A 22596-nucleotide genomic window follows, 5' to 3' on the forward strand; every position below is an offset into this window, starting at 1 on the left:
TGCTTGGTCCTACAAAGACATGCCAGGAATAGATCGAGAAATCGCTGAGCATAAAATTCCGCTAGATCCCTAGATTGTTCAATGTCCTGGATTATTATTTGTTGGCAAACCTATACCCTAGATTCCTTAATATATTGATTCATTCTCGTTTAATATTCGTTCGTAGTCTTAGTACACAAACCATCAACCAACTTTGTTCACAATAGTCTAGATTAATTAATTGATAGTAGAAAGAACGCTTGTTTCCCTGTGGATTCGATCCTGACTTCCCTTGCTACCTAGCTAGTGGACCTTAGGTTATTTTTGATTAGGTAATACGACTTTAGCCTGTCAAATTTTGGCGCCGTTGCCGGGGAAACGGTTTTATTTTCTGTTATTAATTATTTTTCTAGAGTATTGTTTGTTACTTCTCAAGGGACTCCCGTTCCTTGAGATCGGATCTCACTACTGTTTTCTAGTTTTTGCTTGTTTATGCCCAGGACTGTCCATACCAGCGATCTGACTTCGTTCGATCCTGAACCTGAACGGACTTTCCGTAGACGACGTTGATTCGTTGAACAGTTGAGAGGCCATTCTGACTCTGAATCCGACTATCTGATTAGCAATCTATTCCATACAGATTCAGATATGGGTGACCAAGAACCACCATCGCCACCCCCACTTGTGCCAAGGCTTACAGACTATTCTAAACCAAGTCTGTCTATGCTTCCCAAAGCAATCATGCCTTCCATTGCGGTCGAGAATTTCAAGATCGAACCCCAGCTGATAAACATGATCGAGAGACACCAATTCGGTGGGGAAAAGGGTGAAGATCCCAATCTCCATATACAGTCTTTCATTCAGTATTGTGCCACCATTAAGTAGAAGAATTTAACACCGGAGCAGACCAAGGAGATACTCTTTCCATTTTCATTGAGTGGGAAGGCAAAGTTATGGATTAACAGTCTCAACCGCGCAGCTATGAAAATCACCGAGTGGAATTCCTTGGCCCTTGCGTTCTATGTTAAATATTTCCCACCTGAGAAGACAGCCCGTCTAAGGGGACAAATATTAGGTATCTCTCAACAAGCGGATGAGAGTTTGTTCGAGGTTTGGAAAAGATTCAAGGACTTGCAAAGAGAGTGCCCACACCATGGTTTGGAGGATTGGTTCCTGGTTCAGCAGTTCTATAATGGTATGGGTAATGAGTCTAGGTGTCTTTTGGATTCAGCTGCCAGTGGGAGATTTATGAAATTGGAGGTTGTAGACACCTACTTTTGTCCCCGTTCCCGCAAGGGAAAGGTTCGATGATGAAAGCATAAGAACTCCACTTGACAACGCATCTCCTATAAAATAAACGAATCTCGATTCCCCATTTCATTTCACCCGAAACCTGCTATTTATGGAAACCTGCTAAAAATAGTAACTGCCGTAAAAGGTAGCTTCTAAAAGTGGCAAATCATAAAAGATAGAGACCTGTCAGAATTAGGTGTTGCATTCCAACATAAATCCTAAATGAGATAGAAAACTGCGAGAATCTTATTCCTAATATGATTCAGAAATTAGAGTTATGTATTAATTAAAATCCTAACGAGCCTAGAGTTCGTAACGGGCCCAGACACATTCCGTCATAAAATTGATACGCGCTAAAAGACTCGAATTAATCTCAAACTCTACGGATTTCAGGAATCCGAATCTGACTAAAGAAAAACAGCCCAGACCCTATTTTCAACGCCTGGCTCTGGGCGCCGAATCTTCGGCGCCCAGGCCTGGGCGCTGAAAATACCTGGGTACGTGTTTTTTCCTAATTCTTTGTGGATTAGAACTCTGCAATTCTATCTTTCCACGAACTCTTCCCTATAAATAGGCCCCTAAATTCAACGTGAAAGAACACACCACAACACACAATTATATTCTTAGTATTGACTCCAACCCTTAGCCTAAGCCTCTCGCAGCGAAACTGTTCACGCGTTCTGTCGCAATCAATCCATAAATTGAACAGAACGCATCCTGTCCCATAATTGAGATTTGTTAAATAAAAAGGAGAAATAGCAAAGTCAAAGTGGTTAGTTTTCTGAGAACCGTGACGTACCTCTCAAGGGTGCGTCGTAATGTGTCCCTTTTCGATGATTTAACTGCTTTCCTCGCCCTTTTTATGAACTGTTAAACTAACCTAACCTGATTGTTCTATCACGCCTAACAAATATAATATTTTTGGGAAATCGGATTATCATGCTAGGTCCCTTAATGCTATTTAAATCAGATAATCACGATCGAATTAGTATTATATGTTGCATATCCCTAAAATCAACTCAGATTAGTTTAATAGTTAACACATGTCCCTTCAATTATTTATGCTGAGCTAGTAAGGATATCCTGCCTCTGGAGTTATCGACGAGCGAAGTACTCCTCTCGGTAGTTACAGTCCCTCGAACCCTCAATCTCTACCTTGCGGGTGTATATTGAGAGATCCCCACCAGGGATCACAAGGGAACCTACGGCCGTCGTGGTCAAACATAATTGCACTCCCTTTATGTCACGATAACCGGGTTTTGTCAGTTTTTCTCATTGTCGTTAAAAACTGAATGGCGACTCCTATATTACTAGTCAATTGGGTGTATACTCACAGGAAATCCAATTACACTTGATTGAATAAAAAGAATCGTCACACCCACGAGGGACAAGGTCACGCATTAGCCTCGCGCTTTTTCGACCCCCTCACAGTGGCGACTCTGCTGGGGATAGTGAAGGAAATACTCGTGCTTGTAGGTAATCAAAATAGCCGAAGGGTGAAACGATCCTACCCCGCGTTTATTTCCCCATCAAGTTGGGACGACCTGAAAATCAGCATATTAATGTGAACGGGCAGAACCGCATAACGAATCTCGGCTCCCTCGGGAGTTGGGACTAAGGATACCTTTTTTCGCCAATAGGGGGGTGCATACGCCGCGCATGTTGCCCACTCGGTACTTGTGCAGGTAGTACACCTATCCCGAACCCAATCGCTCGCTCATTAGATCCCTCTCGCCTGCATGCCCCCTTGGCTTGCACTTGCGGGTTGGCCTCTTGAGCGAAATTCGTCTGTTGAAGACACTACCTCGACCGGGGCATGTGTTGGATCTACGATAGAAGCGGTACCAAGCCAGGCGCAAATACTACCCATAGAAGCCTATCATAAACTACATGACATATTTAATTTTCAAATCCATGTTTGTAATGTAGTTATGTGTAGCGAACTATGTGACTATGTTATGATTGTGCGTACGAATAATTCTAGACAAATAATGCTAGAAAACGAACGACCTTAAAAATTGCCCAAACATTCACGAACCAATTGGCCAAAGAGTTATACCAAAATACGTGTTCTGCAAGCCCGAACGATCGCCACAAAATAAGCGACGCTCGGGATGGCCTGTAACGAATACCACAAACGCTGCACAACGCGTAAAGGACGTTATTAGGCAAGCACGCAAAATCAAGTCGCATAAGCAAAAAATATACGCAAACGGAAATCGAGCACCAGTCGAGGACGCATTTTCAGCGCCCCTGTCTGGGCGCCAATATTTCTAACGCCCGCTGCTGGGCGCTGAAGTTGCTACCTGGCCTTCTGGTCAGGCACAGCAGCCTCGGTGCCCACGCATGAAGAAAATACGTAGCAAAAAAAACTTTTCGTGAAAAATTGTTACGAGGGCGTATGAAAAGCACTCGATTCTAAAAGCGACTTATAAAAAAAAAACTCTTTGTGTCGTTGTTAGACCTCCTACGACGACGATGTTAGGCACCAAAACCGAGCATGCTAATTAAATGACCTCGAATGTCACATGGGCAAAGTATTCAAAAAATGATGTTCGAATAAAGTTTCCAAAGAAAAAAAAAATGTTCAAATAAAAAAAATTCCGAGTCTAGACTAGGCTATGCCAAAGTACAATCTAAATCCTAAGTCTTAGTTGTCTTATCCATAGAATCGGTCCCAATGCTTGGTGTCGTTCTGCAAGTTAAAAGGTTAAACCATATTGAGTCTCCCCTCCTAACATTTAAATCAATAAGCACCCATATGTAATTGTCATCCCTTGCTAAGAATCCACGGCCACAATACTCTCTCACCAATAAAAAGAATATACTATAGTATTTGCAAAATGGAAACAGTCACATTCTGGAAATCATCCCCCATAGTCGCACAACCCCAAAGTGAACCTAAGGTGTCAATACCATTGGCAAGAAAAATTAATGGCCTCAAGGCTTATAATCACATTGGGTCACGACTATCATAGTCCTCTCGAGTCACTCACTCCTTGAAATACTATTAAGTACGGACTAAAAGATTTTCCATGAATGCAACATGACCAACCATGAAAATACCCAAATCGGCATACCAATAGGGCTACCATTGGGGTAAGCAATACACACTAAGAGAGAAACCGCACTAATGATTCTAGTCTTGCAAAAATAAAAATTCGATCTCCCCAATTAACTACCTAGCCAACATTAAACAAAATGGCGCATGACAAATGAACACCCAAGGGTTAAAATCTAAAGTGTCAACCAACGAAAGTTATGGTCCAATTAGCCTAAGTCTGAGAGTTGCTTGGTCAAGTATTATAGGCTTACGCCACGTCATTATTTTGAGTCTAGGCCACCTCCTTGTATTCATACACGGGTTATAATCAGAAAGATTAATGAAAGTTTGAGTCTAAATCACAACTTCCAATTAAATCCCAGAAACTGGAATCTGAAAAGAAACAAAAAATTACTTTCGATGTAATTCTTTCGTTAAAATTCAATAAGGTAAAAACAACATTTTGAATCTACGTTATTTGCATATTTTAAGAAACGACTAAATACGCTTGCAAAGTAAGACAATTTAAAGGTCCACTATAGGCCTACCAAACGAGGCTCACTCAGTCTCGCCTCGTGACTCAAAGACCACAACCATCTACCTTTTAGCCCAAATTAAAAATTGAATAATTTATGTTGGGGAGGAATCCCAAGAAAAAAAGAAAGAAAAAAATAGAAAGAGAAAAGGGAGAGCGAAAAGAGCAAGCCAGGGAATACTTATCCCGTAGTGCAACATTTACCTAAGTAAACGAAGGAAAAGAATTGAGTCAACCAATCCAAATCATAAAATTCTACGATGTCTACCCTTTCCAATCCTTATGCTCTTAGACGCCTTCGCTCTGGGGTCCCTGTTCAGCTCATTTTAACCTATCCATGTTCTCATTGCCATGACCCAAGAAACCATTACCTCGACTCTTGTTCTTGAACTCGTTGTCAACCGCAAACCACGCACGGCCATTGACACGTGCGTCATACCCCTTATTTCCAAAACCTGCTCTTATACCACCATTAGCATAATGACCATATAACTTGTGTGGATACATCCTGTTGATATACCCTTGAGCCGTCCCCATGCTGCTCATTGGCCTTGGTTGATGTAAACTCGTGACACTAGCACGAAGCTGCAAATTGTGAGCCCTAGCAGATATAATCCTCATGCTTGACCAACACCTATACAAATTCTCCTATCTCATTCAACCCATCTTTCAAGCCGTCTTGAGTCACAAACAAAAAAAAAAGGAAACAAATGAAAAGTGCAAAAAAAATAATAAAATGTGAATAATAAAAAAGAAACTTTGCAAAAGCGCCTCTAAAGTTAGTCTAAAAAGAAAAAGAAGCATTTAGTGCACCAAAAAAATATCCGCCCAGAAACCATTTTCAGCGCCCAGAGCTGGGCGCCGAAATCTTTAGCGCCCAAGCCTGGGCGCCGAATCTCCCTGCTTGCTAAAATTTGTCCAGAAGTGCTCGTCATTTTATCCGCACATACACGGAACAATAACGAACACTTGGGGGGGTACAACACGTATTCAGATATACGTACCACCAAAAAACGTACTCAAAAAAAATATAAAACAAATTTTTGGCTTAAGGCAAAGCAGCAGATTAAAATAATAATAAACTTCACTTATTCTACCATTTCAAATAATATGTTTCCACCTCAGAACGTACTTGTTTAAAATCGGCATTCTAAGAAACCATTTTCTAGGCTAAGAACTACGCAAGACCTGATTCCAAATTAAATCTATTTAAGGCGGATACGTAGGCAATCCATGATTCGGTCCAACCAATTTGCAAAAATGTTAGAGCCTATAGAATAACAAGAATAAGAAATAGAGTCCCTTATTGAAATTTAACTACTTGCAATCCAAGTCGAAAGAAAAATTTAAGTCAAAGAAAGAATCCAAGTCGTCAAGATGCCAAAATGAGCACACATCGAAAAATAATAAAGGGCACGTACCCTTGCCAGAAGGAGCACTCACACTCCTAGGCACTTAGCCAAGACTCAAAAAGATCGCTTTGCCTCAATTGAATGGGGGCTAGCGCAAGCGTCCATGACCTCTAAAGTACTCGACTTGACCCTCCCTAAAGTGAACTAACTCACTTAAAGACCTTCTTTTACCACTAGACATAGTCGTTCGCTTAAAGACCTTCTTTCGCCACTAGACACAGTCATGATCGCCAACAAGTAATAAGGGCAGTAAGCTTGCAATAAAGAGGATTGTTCTACGGCGTCGCCCCATCGTTCCTTCGAACTCAGGGCACCCGTTCATGGTAATTCGAATGCTTGCTAATCTCCTTTAAAAAAAATCAGACATTGTCAATAGGACTTGGCACTTAACCAAGGCTCACCCTACTCCGACATATGACACGGGCATCTAAAATCGAAATCTGAAAGCATCCTTAATGGGAAGACATAATAGCAATTGGGGGCTAAAAATTGAAATGAAAGAGCTAGGGAAAGAACTAAGTATACCTTGACCTTTTATACAGACATACACCGAGTAAATCTAAGTCAATTTGAAAACGGTTTATATTCCCGCAATTCTGGAAAAGATGGCCTTAAAATCCTAAAGCATATGCCAAACGGGCACAAGTATATCTTGACGCCTGCACCCTGGCTTCCAACAAATCCTTAGACAGCATTCTGAAAATCGTAACAGTATTTTGATTCACTCATGTAATCCTGTACGAACCCTTCTATAAATCAACTTGCTTAGGACACCTCGGATTGTACACAGTAGGATTCGGATTTTAAATAACTTCCAAATAATTTTCAAAGACTTCTTCGAACATAATAAAGAGTCGTTGGTTTAATTTAAGTATGCGTTTATCCCGATGTTGCAAGTGAGTCAAAAGATTTCTAAATATGATTATGGGTAAAGAAAGGCACCTAGGTTTTGGTTAAGGCACACTTCAACATGTGACTACCTTGACCATGGCAATGTCGCACAATACGACATTTACAAGAGAAGTAGAAGATCACTACTCGAACGTACCTCGCACTAAACGAGTCTGGTTCAAACTATTCACGCTCCATGTCACCATGAATGCACAAAAACGTATGCAAGGCATTATAGCACCAAGCCAATCCCGTAGCTACAGTTGGAGGCTTGAGAAAAACACTCTAAAAATGCTCGAAATGACGATTTTATCGCAAATTCTCGAAATTAATGTTGTACATACATCATAGGGGCACAGTCCTAAGCTTTAATCGTGTAAAATGAACCTTAGAATGGCTACAACCCCTCCCCAAATTCTAAGCGCTACTTAAAATATATAAAGTAACCCCACTAACAAGGGTAACTGAAAATCGTGAGTCACCAAAACTCCGATCAAACCACTGCACATAACGCTCGCCCTATAAAGCGCCCGTTACACAGTCTACATCGTTCCAAAGCAAAAGCGAAAAAAAAAATCAAAAAAAAACTGTCAAAGTTCTGCCCAGAAATCATTTTTAACGCCCAGAGCTGGGCACCGATATCTTTAACACCCCAACCTGGGCGCTGAATATCTCTGCTTGCTAAATCTTGCCCTGATATAAAAACAAGAAAGAAACACATATGAATCCTCGCATCGAACGAAGTAATAAGCCGTGCAAACCCACGCAGAAGGTGCTACACTTATTCGAGCACCTGAACAAGGCATGATGAAATACTCCAATGAAAATGATATCCCAACACCTGGAAGAATGTTCTAAGACACGTCGTTAGGCCACACAAGCCTACGTCGCACCATAAGTTCAACCGTCCCACGGTACAAGTCTAAAAGAAGAGTAAGGCATGTTGCACTAATGTAGGCACGACCAAGAGCATGTGTAAAAGAGGCAAAGACTACTTATCGCCCAAATTCAAAATGCAAGCCACACGACTTCTACATTAAGGATTAAAGGTAGCAAAATATTACCTACCACGGAAGGGATAGCTCGCATCTACACGAGCGGAACCCCAAGGCATCTTTCTCGAAAGAACCTACAAAAATCGTACGCCAAAAGGAAGCATCCCAACATGCATACTTGGGGGCTCCAAGCTACGAAACAACCATAGCAAAATAAAAAAAAAATATCTCGAAGCAAATGTTTGAACAATCGAAAGGGCACGATGTTTGAGCTCACTTCATGAATGGGCCTGAACCCTATCAAGCTTCTAAGCAAACTATTCAAAATCAGTCGTTGCTCAAAAAAAAAATTGAAACAATTCAAGCAATCTGATTAATGGGCTGCACACAACAGCCATTCTATGAACGCTCGTTCGCACATACATATCATCATTCACGAACACGTTCAAAAAATATAAGAGCGATCAAAGTCTTACACCTCAAGGTACGTTCCTCGGGCCATATAGACTCGCCCAACTATCGCAATAATTGTACGCCTTAAGAGCAACAGTTCCTTAAAATAATCGCCCCAAAGCAACAAGCACCGTAGTCCACCAATCGGCTACGGCTTCTCAAGAAAATCATCACGTTCTAAAAAAAAAGAAAAAAAAAAAGAACAGAGAATACATAGAACTTCCAAGTGAAATAAGCGAATGAATAAGAGGCCAACTATGTCATCAAGAAACCTCGCCAGAAATTATTTTCAGCGCCCAGCGCTGGGCGCCTAAATCTTCAACGCCCAGGCCTGGGCGCCGAAAATGATTCCAGACCCAAAAAACAGCCCTAACTTCTATTGGGCCCTGCCATATTCATTCGGCTTTAAAATTGCCGATTTCTTCACTGAAAGTCGCACCTCACGGCTTTGTCAAAGTAGCACACCACTACAAAGGTCGCTCGCACATACGAGCATGACCCCAAACATGATTACAAGATGCGAAAAACACCCGACGAGCCCCAGTGCTTGGGGGCTTGCGCAAAATAGACTCCAACGAGGAGCGCGCGATCAAAATCACATTCCCGGACTGCGCCATACACCATATCATGTTTGGATATCTAAAAGAAATATATTGTTAAACAAAAATATACACAGTGATGACCCACTTATAGGACACATCTAATCAGGAAATATTACGACCCACCAACAGGTTGTAATCACAAAAGCCCTTCTACATAGGCAAAATAAGAAATTCAAAATGGGCTTGCCCACCCTCAGCGGGCGGGGTCTGCGTCACTAGCCGCGCAGGTCATCAGTTTTCGAAAAATAAAGTCTTTAAATTTAAAATAGGCTCGCCATCTTCAGCCGGCGGGGTCTACGGCGCAAACCACGTAGGTCCTTATTTTCAAAAAAAACAAAATAAAATTTCAAAACAGATTCGTCCACTTCTATCGGACGGGGCGTCCACCCTCAGCGGACAGGCTCGTCCACCTTCAGCGGGCGGGGTCTACGTCACAAACCGCGTAGGTCCTTATTTTCAAAACATCAAAACAGATTCGTCCACTTCTATCGGACGGGGCGTCCACCCTCAGCGGACAGGCTCGCCCACCTTCAGCGGGCGGGGTCTGCGTCACTAACCGCGCAGGTCCTTAGTCGCTGCAGCGATAACCTTTTTCGGTTTTCCCTTTTTCCAAAAATTAAAGGATTGGTTTTCCCTTTTTCCAAAAATTAAAGGATTGGTTTTCCGTTTTTCCAAAAAAGAACGATGTGCTGGATTTTCCTTCGTTTTACGTCCTATAAAAACAAGGGGGTTTTCTCGTTTAGCTAGCCCTGAAAATGAGAATCTTTAAAAACGTTTTACCTCGTGATTGGGCTTGGCCAGGCCCAATTACACTTTACAGCTTTAATTTCGAAAACATCTGTAGCTACTCCCAATGACAAAGTGAGGGAGTTTCTACGCACCTTTAGATCCTTCCAATGACAAAGTGAGGAAGTTTCTATACTATCAGTTGACAAATCCCAATGACACGTAAAGGATATGTCGACACTTCAAGTGATGACCCTTAAGTCAAATGTTATCACTCGGGGGCTCTTGAGACCCTCGCAAAACAGGTCACATACACCATGGCTTGTGTGATGCACTCCGTCTAATACTTTGACCATCGTCTTACTCCAAGACTCAGTAAAAGTGGGGGTAACTGTAGACACCTACTTTTGTCCCCGTTCCCGCAAGGGAAAGGTTCGATGATGAAAGCATAAGAACTCCACTGGACAACGCATCTCCTATAAAATAAACGAATATCGATTCCCCATTTCATTTCACCCGAAACCTGCTATTTATGGAAACCTGCTAAAAATAGTAACTGCCGTAAAAGGTAGCTTCTAAAAGTGGCAAATCATAAAAGATAGAAACCTGTCAGAATTAGGTGTTGCATTCCAACATAAATCCTAAATGAGATAGAAAACTGCGAGAATCCTATTCCTAATATGATTCAGAAATTAGAGTTACGTATTAATTAAAATCCTAACGAGCCTAGAGTTCGTAACGGGCCCAGACGCGCTAAAAGACTCGAATTAATCTCAAACTCTACGGATTTCAGGAAACCGAATCTGACTAAAGAAAAACAGCCCAGACCCTATTTTCAACGCCTGGCTCTGGGCGCCGAAATCTTCGGCGCCCAGGCCTGGGCGCTGAAAATACCTGGGTACGTGTTTTTTCCTAATTCTTTGTGGATTAGAACTCTGCAATTCTATCTTTCCACGAACTCTTCCCTATAAATAGGCCCCTAAATTCGACGTGAAAGAACACACAACAACACACAATTATATTCTGAGTATTGACTCCAACCCTTAGCCTAAGCCTCTCGCTGCGAAACTGTTCACGCGTTCTGTCGCAATCGATCCATAAATCGAACAGAACGCATCCTGTCCCATAATTGAGATTCGTTAAATAAAAAGGAGAAATAGCAAAGTCAAAGTGGTTAGTTTTCTGAGAACCGTGACGCACCTCTCAAGGGTGCGTCGTAATGTGTCCCTTTTCGATGATTTAACTGCTTTCCTCGCCCTTTTTATGAACTGTTAAACTAACCTAACCTGATTGTTCTATCACGCCTAACAAATATAATATTTTTGGGAAATCGGATTATCATGCTAGGTCCCTTAATGCTATTTAAATCAGATAATCACGATCGAATTAGTATTATATGTTGCATATCGCTAAAATCAACTCAGATTGGTTTCATAGTTAACGCATGTCCCTTCAATTATTTATGCTGAGCTAGTAAGGATATCCTGCCTCTGGAGTTATCGACGAGAGAAGTACTCCTCTCGGTAGTTACAGTCCCCCGAACCCTCAATCTCTACCTTGCGGGTGTATATTGAGAGATCCCCACACCAGGGATCACAAGGGAACCTACGGCCGTCGTGGTCAAACATAATTGCACTCCCTTTATGTCACGATAACCGGGTTTTGTCAGTTTTTCTCATTGTCGTTAAAAACTGAATGGCGACTCCTATATTACTAGTCATTTGGGTGTATACTCACAGGAAATCCAATTACACTTGATTGAATAAAAAGAATCGTCACACCCACGAGGGACAAGGTCACGCATTAGCCTCGCGCTTTTTCGACCCCCTCACAGAGGTGCCTAGAGCTTTAGAGGTGATTGAAGAAATGGCCATCCATAGTGCCCAATTTGGAAATCCTAGAGGTTTTGTCGACCGGGGTGTTAAGCATGAGATGAATTCTATTGAACAGCTTACTGCTCAGCTAACTGCCCTACATCACAAGCTAGATAATATACAGATCGCATCCTCCCAATCCGCCCAACATGCTAGTGTCGCTGCAATGAGTGCCCAATCTGCTAATGTCTGTAATAGTTGTGGGATGCAAGGCCATTATGCACAGGAATGCCGGAGCTCCATCGAACAATGCAATGCATTCCAGTCCTATAAGCAGAACAATCCGTATTCCAACTCATACAATGAGGGATATAAAAACAACCCCCTATTATCATATAGGAGTACTAATGTTCAGAACCCCCACCAGATTCAACACCCTCCACCACCACAACAACCCTACCAACCGCGGAGTAACTACAACTCGCAGCCTAGTGGACCACCTGGCTTTCCTCCACAACCTCAACCCACAAAACCTGATCCCATGCTTGTATAGATGAGGAATATGATGTTGGAATTGCAGAGATCTCTGAGCGAAAAGGATGCCAAAATCGATGCCCTCACTGCTCATAACAAGATCATGGATAAACAGTTGGCACAAATGGCTACCGCTCTTGCAGAGAGACCCAAAGGTCAACTCCCTTCACAGCCTGTGACCAGAGAGTCTGTAAATGCTGTCACTTTGCGGAGTGGATATGAGTATGATGGGCCACCTATGACTATAGAGGAAGGGGTTGAAGTATATGTTAGCGGTGTTGTGCCAAGAGAAAGTGAGAAGGTGTTCAAGGATAAGGAAGCTGACACAAGGGTTGAGAAGAAAGTTGAGATACAAGTTCCACCTATCAAACTTCCCTTCCCTCATCGTCAGCTAAAGAACAAGCTAGACAAGCAGTTTGGTAAGTTCTTAGAAGTGGTAAAGAATCTGCAGGTAACGGTCCTTTTCACTGAATTGATTACTCAAGTACCTGCATATGCTAAATACATGAAAGACATCTTGACTAGGAAGAGAGCATTTAGTGAGGTGGAGACTGTTGCATTTACTGAAGAGTGCAGTGCCTTACTACAAAATAAGTCTCCACCCAAGTTGAAGGACCCCGGGAGTTTCTCTATCCCGTGTAATATTGGCAACCTTTTTATTGACAAAGCCTTATGTGATTTAGGTGCCAGTGTTAGTGTCATGCCCCTGTCTGTATGTACTAAGTTGAACATGGGTGATTTAAAAGTTACCAACATAACTCTGCAAATGGCTGATAGATCTGTAAAATACCCCCTAGGTGTTTTAGAAGATGTGCCTGTTAGAGTAGGTAAATTCTTTATTCCTGTTGATTTTGTTGTTTTAGACATGGAAGAGGATAGGCAAATTCCTATTATTTTAGGTCGGCCTTTCCTTCACACTGCGGGGGCAATCATAGATGTCAAGAATGGCAAGCTGACCTTAAATGTGGGGGATGATAAGGTTACTTTCAATTTAACCCATGTTGCTAAAAGCCCTATGGTAGAGGAGTCATGTTTTGAAGTCAATGTTTCTAATGATTATTTTAATACCGAATTGACTCATACTAACTCTAATAACTCCTCGAAAAAAGCACATGTTTCAAATTGTTCTGCAGGTGGAGGTGATCGGAGTATGAACTCTTCGGCATGGGTTCGAAAGAAGGGACGGGTTGATGATGCCGCGACCCAAAAGGCCGAAAGTTCGGTAAACGGTGGACACTGTATTCATGATCGGGGTCGTGGTCTGTCACTTCCCGCACCACATAGCTCATCCAAGGCAATCGATGTGACACTAGATGGCACCATCTTTGGTGCCCCCATTCGATGAGCTGTCGTGGCTCTCATCCCTTTCATGTCGATTGTCTGCGCATAAACGGATATTGTGTAATGGGGACATTACATCAATCTAATAGGGGATGAGTATTTCATTATCCATTTATTGCTTTAGTAGTATAAGTTTGATTTTTGATTCTAATTTTTGTGTGTTTAGTTAGTATTTTCCATACCTACGTGTGTTTAAGTATTGTTTTTGGTGGTAGTGAGGCGAGAAGAAGGCATTACGCTGTTTGGGTGTTTAATAATGTGCAGGCCTAAAGCTCCAAGTTCAAGAAAGTGAAATTACGTACAAGGCCAAGCACGCTGCGAACCGCCCGATCCGAATCGGGCGAGGAGCGCCCGATCGGGCGCGCATAGATGAAATTAATGCAGCTTATTTTTGCCCGATCGGGCGCAGCATGCCCGATCGGGCGGTCTGACGAGTGGAATACCCGAGTCGGGCAATTGTCTGCCCGATCGGACGCAGAGGGCGAGTGGTATGCCCGATCGGGCGAAATTATTTCGCCCGATCGGGCGGTTAATGAAATTTTCGAGGAAAAGTCAAGGATGATTCTGGGCAGGAAAAAGTCAAGAAAATGAGCATTCGCAAATCGCCCGATCCGGATCGGGCGAGGTGCGCCCGATCGGGCGCGCACGCATGAAAAGAAAAGGATCGCATCCCGCCCGATCGGGCGAGACGCGATTTCAGCGATAAACTCACGGTTTCCCCAATCTTTCTTCACTTCCTGTTCATCCTCAACCTAACTTTCTCTCACTTCCTCCATTAAACCCCAACTTCCAAAAACTTCAAACCACCATATCTCCCTCAAATCTCCACCAAATTCAACAATTCTTTCATCAAAATCATCCTCTCATCATCCTCTACAACCTACACCTAACCGATTTGAGTTTTCTCTCATCCCCAAAAAATCCCCAAATTCACCCAAAAAGCTCAAAAACTCAAAAATTCAGATTTTTCATCAATGGCAAACCGACCACAAAGGAAATGCACGAGGGTACCAAGAAATCAACATGAGGCTTCCACGAGCCGAGCTCGGGAACCGACACCACCACCTCCACCGCCGCAATTCGAGCCTGATGAATCATATTTATATAGGGTATTCTAGGCTCATTTAGGTTGCATTTCTAGGCATTCGTCTCATTTTAGTTGCATTTAGAGTCATAATTGCATAAGTCGTCGTTATTGTACTCTATTACGCTCCGTTTGTGTTTTCTTTGATATTTCAGGTGATTTTACAATCATTTGGGTGCTTTCGGAGTGTTTGGAGGTGGAACGAATGATCACCGGATGGTTTGAGTCGGAGACGAAGTGTTTGATCGGAGAATTGAGTTTTCCGGGGATGATTAACTCGATGTATCGCTTGTGCATAGCCTCGCAAGATCCCCCGTTGGCTCGCAAGATCCCTCGTTGGCTCGCAAGATCCCTCGTTGGTTCGCAAGATCCCTAGTTGGCTCGCAAGACATCTATCGTAGGCTCGCTACATTTATCGTTGGCTCGCTACATCTATCGTCGTGCCTCATCGCTTCATGGTTGCTTGCTTCACTAGGCCAGCGAGGGATGGCTCGCTAGCTCCCTCGCTGCCTCGTTGCTCGTCGCCTTGGCCTGCTATGCATCTCACTAGGCCAGCGAGGGATGGCTCGCTAGCTCCCTCGCTGCCTCGTTGCTCGTCGTCTTGTCTTGCTGCACTTCACTAGGCCAGCGAGGGATGGCTCGCTAGCTCCCTCGCTGCCTATAGCTTCGTCGCTTAGGTTGCTACACACACGCGCAGGGCAGCGAGGGATGGCTCGCTAGCTCCCTCGCTGCTCTACCTTCTTGCTAGTCGCTCATCATGATGCCAGCGAGGAATGGTGCGCGAGATCCCTCGCTGCCCATGCCTCGCCATCTATCTTCCCGTGTGCGCGGCTCGTGCTCGGGTTTGGCTGCCACATCATCGCTCCATCGACCAATCATCGACGACTTTTATTTTTTATTTTCATATATATTTATTTATTTTATTTTAGAAAATAGGAGCATATAAATACTCAAGGGAACTAATTTATTTCCCTCATGTTATTATTTCCTGAGAATTCTTTTAAACGCTCAGTTTTATTTCTCTCTCTACACATTATTGAGCCCTAGTTCATTCCATTCAATTAATCAATATAGAGGTATTTTTCATAATTTCTTTTGCTTTAATTTATTATTATTGTTTTCTTTCCTTAGTTTAATTTTTCCTTTGATTATGAAATTCATGTTTATTATTTCTATCATGTCTATTAATTCAATAATGAGCGAGTAGTCGTACTCTAGGGCTAAGTAAGGGAAGCCATGTTTATACCATGATTATTATGCATAAAGTTTGTTAATTTATAGATTATTGCTTGAGTATTCCGATTGATTTGTTTTAATTGTTGATTCATGTTATCGGCCAGTTTCATGAATTGATTATCTAGCTAATAGGAATTAGAATCGAAATATCGTATTTTTAGAGGCTTAGTGCAATCGGCAATTCTGATTATGTTAGCGACCGTACTGCATATGTTGAATTGAAAGTGTTAAGACCCGACCGTAGGATTAACATGTACTTTAATTACTCGGCTTAGTTTATTCATTTATGGATTGATTTGTGTTCTTGGATTGGTATAAGCATGGTGAACCGAACAGACGCCCTAGACCTTTTAATTCATTGATAATTTCACATTTACATTATTGCTTTAGCTTCATTAGTTAATAATATCCAAAATCAACTTTCGTTATTGAAATAGTTCGTATAATTGGGCAAAAACTAATAGAACTTGTCTCCCTGTGGGATCGACCCGTATTTGCTAAGTATCTGCTAACAACAGACACCGTGCACTTGCGGTATCACTTTTTAATCTATCAAGTTTTTGGCGCCGTTGCCGGGGAGACGGCTAGATTCTATTAGTTTTAGTTTGATTATTTGAACTGTTTCCATTGTCTCATTGGAACTCTCAGTTCCAATTGAGGCAAATCTCACTGCGTTTTCTTTCGTTGTTGTTTATGCCCAGGTCTGCCAGAACGGGTACCTTGGTTCCTCCCGATCCCGATCTTGGAAAGACCCTTCGTCAACTAAAAAAGCAACAGAAAAAGAAGAAGCAGTCAGGGTCCCAAGACTCACAGACTCCACCGAGTCACACGATGTCTAAATCCCTGAAATCATATGGGGTTCCTTCCTCGAATAGTGTTCCGACTAGGCTCACAATGCCAACTATTGATGCAATCAACTTTGAGATCAAGCCCGCTCTAATCTCCATGGTCTCACAAAGTCAATTTGGTGGCCATCCATCTGAGGAACCCACCAACCATTTGCAGAGGTTCAACCAACTGTGTGGTACTATCAAGCATCAAGGGGTCACTCAAGACCAATTGAAAGTCATGTTGTTTGGTTTTAGCCTTCGTGATAAGGCTCAGACATGGTTGAATGATGTCAAGGAGACAGAGTGGAGTGCTATTTCACAGGCCTTTCTAGAAGAATTCTTTCCACCCACCAAGACTGCTGAAATAAGGCATAAGCTGACTACATTCACTCAAGAACCCGGTGAATCACTTCGAGAAGCCTGGGATAGATTTAAGGCTTTGCAGCGGTCGTGTCCGCATCACAACATTGAAAAATGGTTCTTGGTTCATATTTTCTACCATGGTTTGCAAGATGAAACAAAGAACACGGTTGATTCTGCTGCTGGGGGTGTTTTTCTTGACAAAGAAGTGGATGCAGGTTATGATTTTCTTGCCAATTTAGCTGCCAACCATTACAGCACCACCAGATCCACATCTAAGAAGGGAAAATTGGATGTCGATGCTTATGCTCTATTGTCCTCACAAGTGGCAGCCTTGAACCTGAAGATCGATTCTTTGAAGGCTCCTCAGTCTAGTACTCCCCCAATGAGTATTAATGCTATGTCTAGTGTAGCTCCAGTGACAACTTCTTACTGCGAAGTATGTGGAAAAGGTCACTTTGGTCATGAGTGCTCTTATAGTTTACAGGATACTACGCAATTGGAGCAAGTGAATGCTTTTCAACAGAGACAACCCAATGACCCATACTCCAATTCATTTAATCCGGGTTGGAGGAATCATCCAAATTTCTCATATCGGGGCAACAATGTTCAGAATCCTCAACCCCAGCAACAATGGTCGCAACCACAGTTCCATCCACCTCAACCACATGTTGCTAGGCCTCCATTTCAACAAGGAGCCTCACATAATGCTCCCCCGGGGTTTAATAGGCCCCCGCATCAAGGATATCAACAACCCCCTCAGAGCAGTGCTACTCTAGAGCCTAACATGGGTGATCTGTATAAGCTCATTGCAAATATGCAGAAGACCGCAGAGATAGCTCAAAAGAACCATGAAGAGAGCATCAAAGAGTTGAAGAATCAGAATAGAATGTTGGAGAATCAAGTTGCTCAACTTGCTGACACTCTATCTCAAAGGCAACCGGGTACACTACCAGGGCAACCTACTCCTCCCAGAACAGAGAAAGTGCCAATGCTATCACTCTTAGAAGTGGCACTAAATATAATGGACCCCCGATGCCCACTGATGATGCAACTCTTGCTAAGGAGAACACAGATGGACCAGGGAAAGCAATCGATGCAGAGCCTCAAGTCCTGGAAGTTGGTAATGCTGATGATGTTGGTGCAAATAAGGGGAAAGAGAAGAATTCTGATTCTCTCCCTATTGTGCCTAAGTTACCTTTCCCTCACCGGATGTAGAAAACTAAGGTCGATCAACAGCTTGGTAAGTTCTTGGCAATGGTCAAGAATATTGAGGTAACGGTCCCTTTTACTGATTTAATATCTCAAGTTCCTGTTTATGCAAAATTTTTGAAAGAGATGATCACTAAGAAAAGGGATTATGGTGGTGTGGAGAGAGTCGCTCTAACTGAAGAGTGTAGTGCCATATTGCAAAATAAGTCTCCACCCAAACTTAAGGATCCGGGTAGTTTTTGCATCCCCTGTCATGTAGGTGCATTGTTCATTGATAAAGCATTATGTGATTTAGGTGCAAGTGTGTCTGTCATGCCCCTTTCTGTCTGTAATAGGTTGAATATGGGAAAACTAAAATGCACACAAATCACTTTGCAAATGGCAGATCGTTCTATAAAATATCCTTTAGGTATTTTGGAGGATGTTCCTGTCCGGGTGGGAAAATTCTACATTCCTGTTGATTTTGTGGTGCTAGATATGGAGGAGGATAGTCAAATTCCCATAATTTTGGGTAGGCCATTTTTATGTACTGCAGGTGCTGTTATTGATGTCAAGTCTGGGTCTCTTACTTTGAGTGTTGGTGATGATACTGTTACTTTTAATCTAACCAATGCTGTGAAGTCTCCTATGCTTGAGAATACTTGTTGCAGGATTGATATTGCAGAAGAGATTTCTCTAGACAACATTCCTAGAATGTTGTATGATGATCTATTGCTGGCGACTCTCACCTTGGAAGCCCATAAAGGAGAAGGAGATTTTGAGATTGATTCCTTGATCTCAGATTTAGATGGAATTGAAGTTGAGAAGGTCGATGGTTTTGAGGTATTGGCAACTGTTTGCTCTATTTCCGAGCCACAGGTAACGAAGGTAGAACTAAAACCATTACCATCTCACCTTAAATATGCATTTCTTGATGATAATGAGGATTTTCCTGTGATCGTTAATGCTGCACTCGACGATAGCCAGCTTTCTAAGCTTCTGACCGTGCTACGTATGCACAAAAAGGCAATCGGGTATAGCATTGACGATCTCAAGGGCATTTGTCCTGACTTTTGTATGCATAGAATTAACTTGGAAGCAGATCACCGCCCTCGCATACAACCACAACGTCGTTTGAATCTTAATATGCAAGATGTGGTGAGAAAAGAGGTAGTGAAACTACTTGATGCGGGCATCATCTATCCCATTTCAGATTCTAAATGGGTGAGCCCAGTGCAAGTCGTTCCTAAGAAGGGGGGGACAACGGTCGTTAAGAATGATAAGGATGAGCTTATCCCCACTCGTGTTGTCACAGGTTGGCGTATGTGTATAGATTATAGAATGTTGAATACGGCCACCTTGAAGGATCACTTTCCCCTCCCCTTTATTGACCAGATGCTAGAAAGATTAGCAAAACACAACTTTTTCTGTTATTTGGATGGATATTCAGGTTTCTTTCAGATTCCCATTCACCCAGACGACCAGGAGAAGACGACGTTCACCTGTCCATATGGAACTTTTGCATACCGCAGAATGCCGTTTGGTTTGTGCAACGCCCCTGCTACATTTCAATGGTGTATGATGGCCATCTTTTCTGACTTCATCGAGGATATCATGGAGGTATTTATGGATGATTTTAGTGTTTATGGTTCTGACTTTGATGTATGTTTGCATAATCTTTCTAAAGTGCTTAAACGTTGTTCCGACGTGAATTTGGTATTGAACTGGGAAAAGTGCCACTTTATGGTCAATGAAGGAGTGGTACTTGGTCATCTTATTTATGAGTGTGGCATCCAAGTTGACCGAGCAAAAATTGAGGTGATCGAGAAACTTCCCCCTCCTGTGAATGTCAAGGGAGTGAGGAGTTTTCTCGGTCATGCGGGTTTCTATCGCCGTTTCATAAAAGATTTTTCTAAAATTGCGAAACCCCTCACTCAATTACTGCTCAAGGATGCCACATTTGAGTTCACTGATGCTTGTTTGGAGTCTTTTGACAGGATAAAGAAAGCATTGATAACTGCTCCGATCATTCAGCCTCCGGATTGGGATTTGCCGTTCGAAATTATGTGTGATGCGAGTGATTATGCTGTTGGAGCAGTGCTTGGCCAAAGAAAGAACAAGGTGTTGCATGCCATCTATTATGCAAGCAAAACCTTGGATGGAGCTCAGATGAATTATGCTACTACTGAGAAAGAGCTCCTTGCGGTTGTTTATGCACTTGACAAATTCCGGACGTATCTTGTTGGTTCGAAAGTCATTATACACACTGATCATGCCGCTTTGAAGTATTTGTTGGCCAAGAAAGAGGCCAAACCGAGACTTATTCGATGGATTCTTCTTCTCCAGGATTTTGATTTGGAGATTCGGGATAAGAAGGGTGCTGAGAATGTTGTTGCAGATCATCTTTCTCGGTTGAAATTTCAATCTAGCACAGACCGGCCTATCAATGATTCTTTTCCTGACGATCATCTATTCTCTGTGTCTACTCAATCCCCATGGTATGCGGACTTTGCAAACTATTGTGTTGGTGGGTCCCATCCTCCGGAGTTGACATATCAACAACGTAAGAGATTCTACCATGATGCTAAGCGGTATTTTTGGGATGATCCACATTTGTATCGGAAGTGTGCCGATGGTATGTTTCGTAGGTGTGTAGCGGATTGGGATACCCACGGGGTTCTTAAGCATTGCCACAGTTTACCTTCTAGTGGCCATCTTGGTGCTATTCCGACCGCCCATCGAACTCTTCAAAGTGGTTTCTATTGGCCTTCTATATTCAAGGATGCTCGTTTCTTTTGCAATGCATGTGATGAATGTCAACGGACGGGCAATGTTTCGAAAAGGCAAGAGCTACCACAGACCGAAATTCTTGAAGTTGAGCCATTTGATGTATGGGGCATTGATTTTATGGGACCGTTCCCTTCTTCATGTGGGAATCGGTACATCTTGGTTGCCGTTGATTACGTTACAAAGTGGGTGGAAGCTATTGCATCGCCAACCAACGACTCTAACGTCGTAAAGAAGCTTTGCAAGAAAATCATCTTTCCGCGCTTTGGAGTCCCAAGGGTCGTGATTAGTGATGGGGGTTCCCATTTTCATCAAAGGACTTTTAAGGCTCTTCTAAAGAAGCACGGAGTTACTCAAAAGGTTGGCATGGCTTATCATCCTCAAACGAGTGGCAAGTCGAAGTTTTTAATCGACATATCAAGAGAATTCTCGAAAAAGTGGTCAACAAGTCTCGAAAAGATTGGTCGTTGAAGTTGGATGACACATTGTGGGCGTTGCGCACGGCCTACAAGACTCCGTTGGGGACAACTCCGTATAGGTTGGTGTATGGCAAAGCTTGTCATTTACCAGTTGAAATGGAATATCTCTCTACTTGGGCCGTCAAGGAGATCAATATGGATTTAGAAGCGGCCGGTGAAGCGAGACTTCTTCAATTGAATGAGCTAGATGAACTACGGTTTGAAGCTTACGAGAATCATAGGCTCTATAAGGAGCAAACGAAGAAGTTTCATGATAAGATAATTCAAAAACGGGAGTTACGTTCAACATCGGTGATAAGGTCTTGCTTTATAATTCACGACTACGGCTTTTTCCAGGAAAGCTTAAGTCTAGATGGTCCGGACCCTTTACTATCACCGAAGTCAAGGAACATGGAGCTATTGAGGTTGCTAGTGAAAATGGCACCAAGTTCAAAGTGAACGGTCAACGTTTGAAGCTATACACTGAAGGAGCGTTTATTGGAAAATTGGAGACGATCTATCTCTCTGATCCACCCACCGACGCTTAAGTATTGAGGTTTGGAGTCAAGCTAATGACTTAAAACGAGCGCTTATCGGGAGGCAACCCGATTTCTAACTCTTTTTATTTTCAATTTCTTTCATTTAATTCTATTTTTAATCTGATTTATTTTATTTATTTTATTTATTTGGTTATTTTATTAAAAAAAAGTATATAAACAACAAAAGAACAAAAATATTTTATTTTTGAGTTCACTTGAATTCATTTATTTATTTATTTATTTTCGTATTTTTTAATTATTTTATTTTTAGATTAGTTTTTCATTCATCGTAATTTTTAATTTATTTTTGCGTGTTTTAATTTTACTAACGATTCTAATATTTGAGTTTAGTGGTGTTTGAATTTTTTTTTAGGATGTGTAGGTGCACGATCAAGCTATTCCGAGAATTTTGATGCATCGACAAGCTGTAGCAGCTCCTCGTGTGACCGCATTTCCCAGCGCCTATCCAGCGTGCTCGCTGGCCTATATCCAT

General features: G+C 42.3%; 1 protein-coding gene and 1 non-coding gene across 2 annotated transcripts; one reads left to right on the top strand and one right to left on the bottom strand.

The window, feature by feature from the left end:
• Positions 1–1032: 1032 nt before the first annotated feature.
• Positions 1033–1139, bottom strand: LOC130464797 (small nucleolar RNA R71). Its single transcript, XR_008925135.1, has one exon. It is a non-coding gene; the product is annotated as a small nucleolar RNA R71 (small nucleolar RNA).
• A 20542-nt stretch (positions 1140–21681) lies between these two features.
• On the top strand, positions 21682–22112 carry LOC110775322 (uncharacterized). The gene is made up of 2 exons (XM_056834012.1): positions 21682–21865; positions 21922–22112. Exons 1-2 carry the CDS (start codon positions 21682–21684, stop codon positions 22110–22112), a joined length of 375 nt encoding a protein of 124 aa, XP_056689990.1.
• Positions 22113–22596: the final 484 nt, after the last annotated feature.

The sequence above is a fragment of the Spinacia oleracea genome, unplaced genomic scaffold (assembly GCF_020520425.1).
Source record: "Spinacia oleracea cultivar Varoflay unplaced genomic scaffold, BTI_SOV_V1 SOVchr0_001, whole genome shotgun sequence".
Taxonomy (NCBI): Eukaryota; Viridiplantae; Streptophyta; class Magnoliopsida; order Caryophyllales; family Amaranthaceae; genus Spinacia; species Spinacia oleracea.

Coding starts and splice junctions, on each gene's coding strand:
- LOC110775322 (XM_056834012.1), top strand. CDS start 21,682: ATGGAATATCTCTCTACTTGGGCCGTCAAGGAGATCAATATGGATTTA. Junction 21,866..21,921: donor AATTCAAAAACGGGAGTTAC/GTTCAACATCGG, acceptor GGCTTTTTCCAG/GAAAGCTTAAGTCTAGATGG.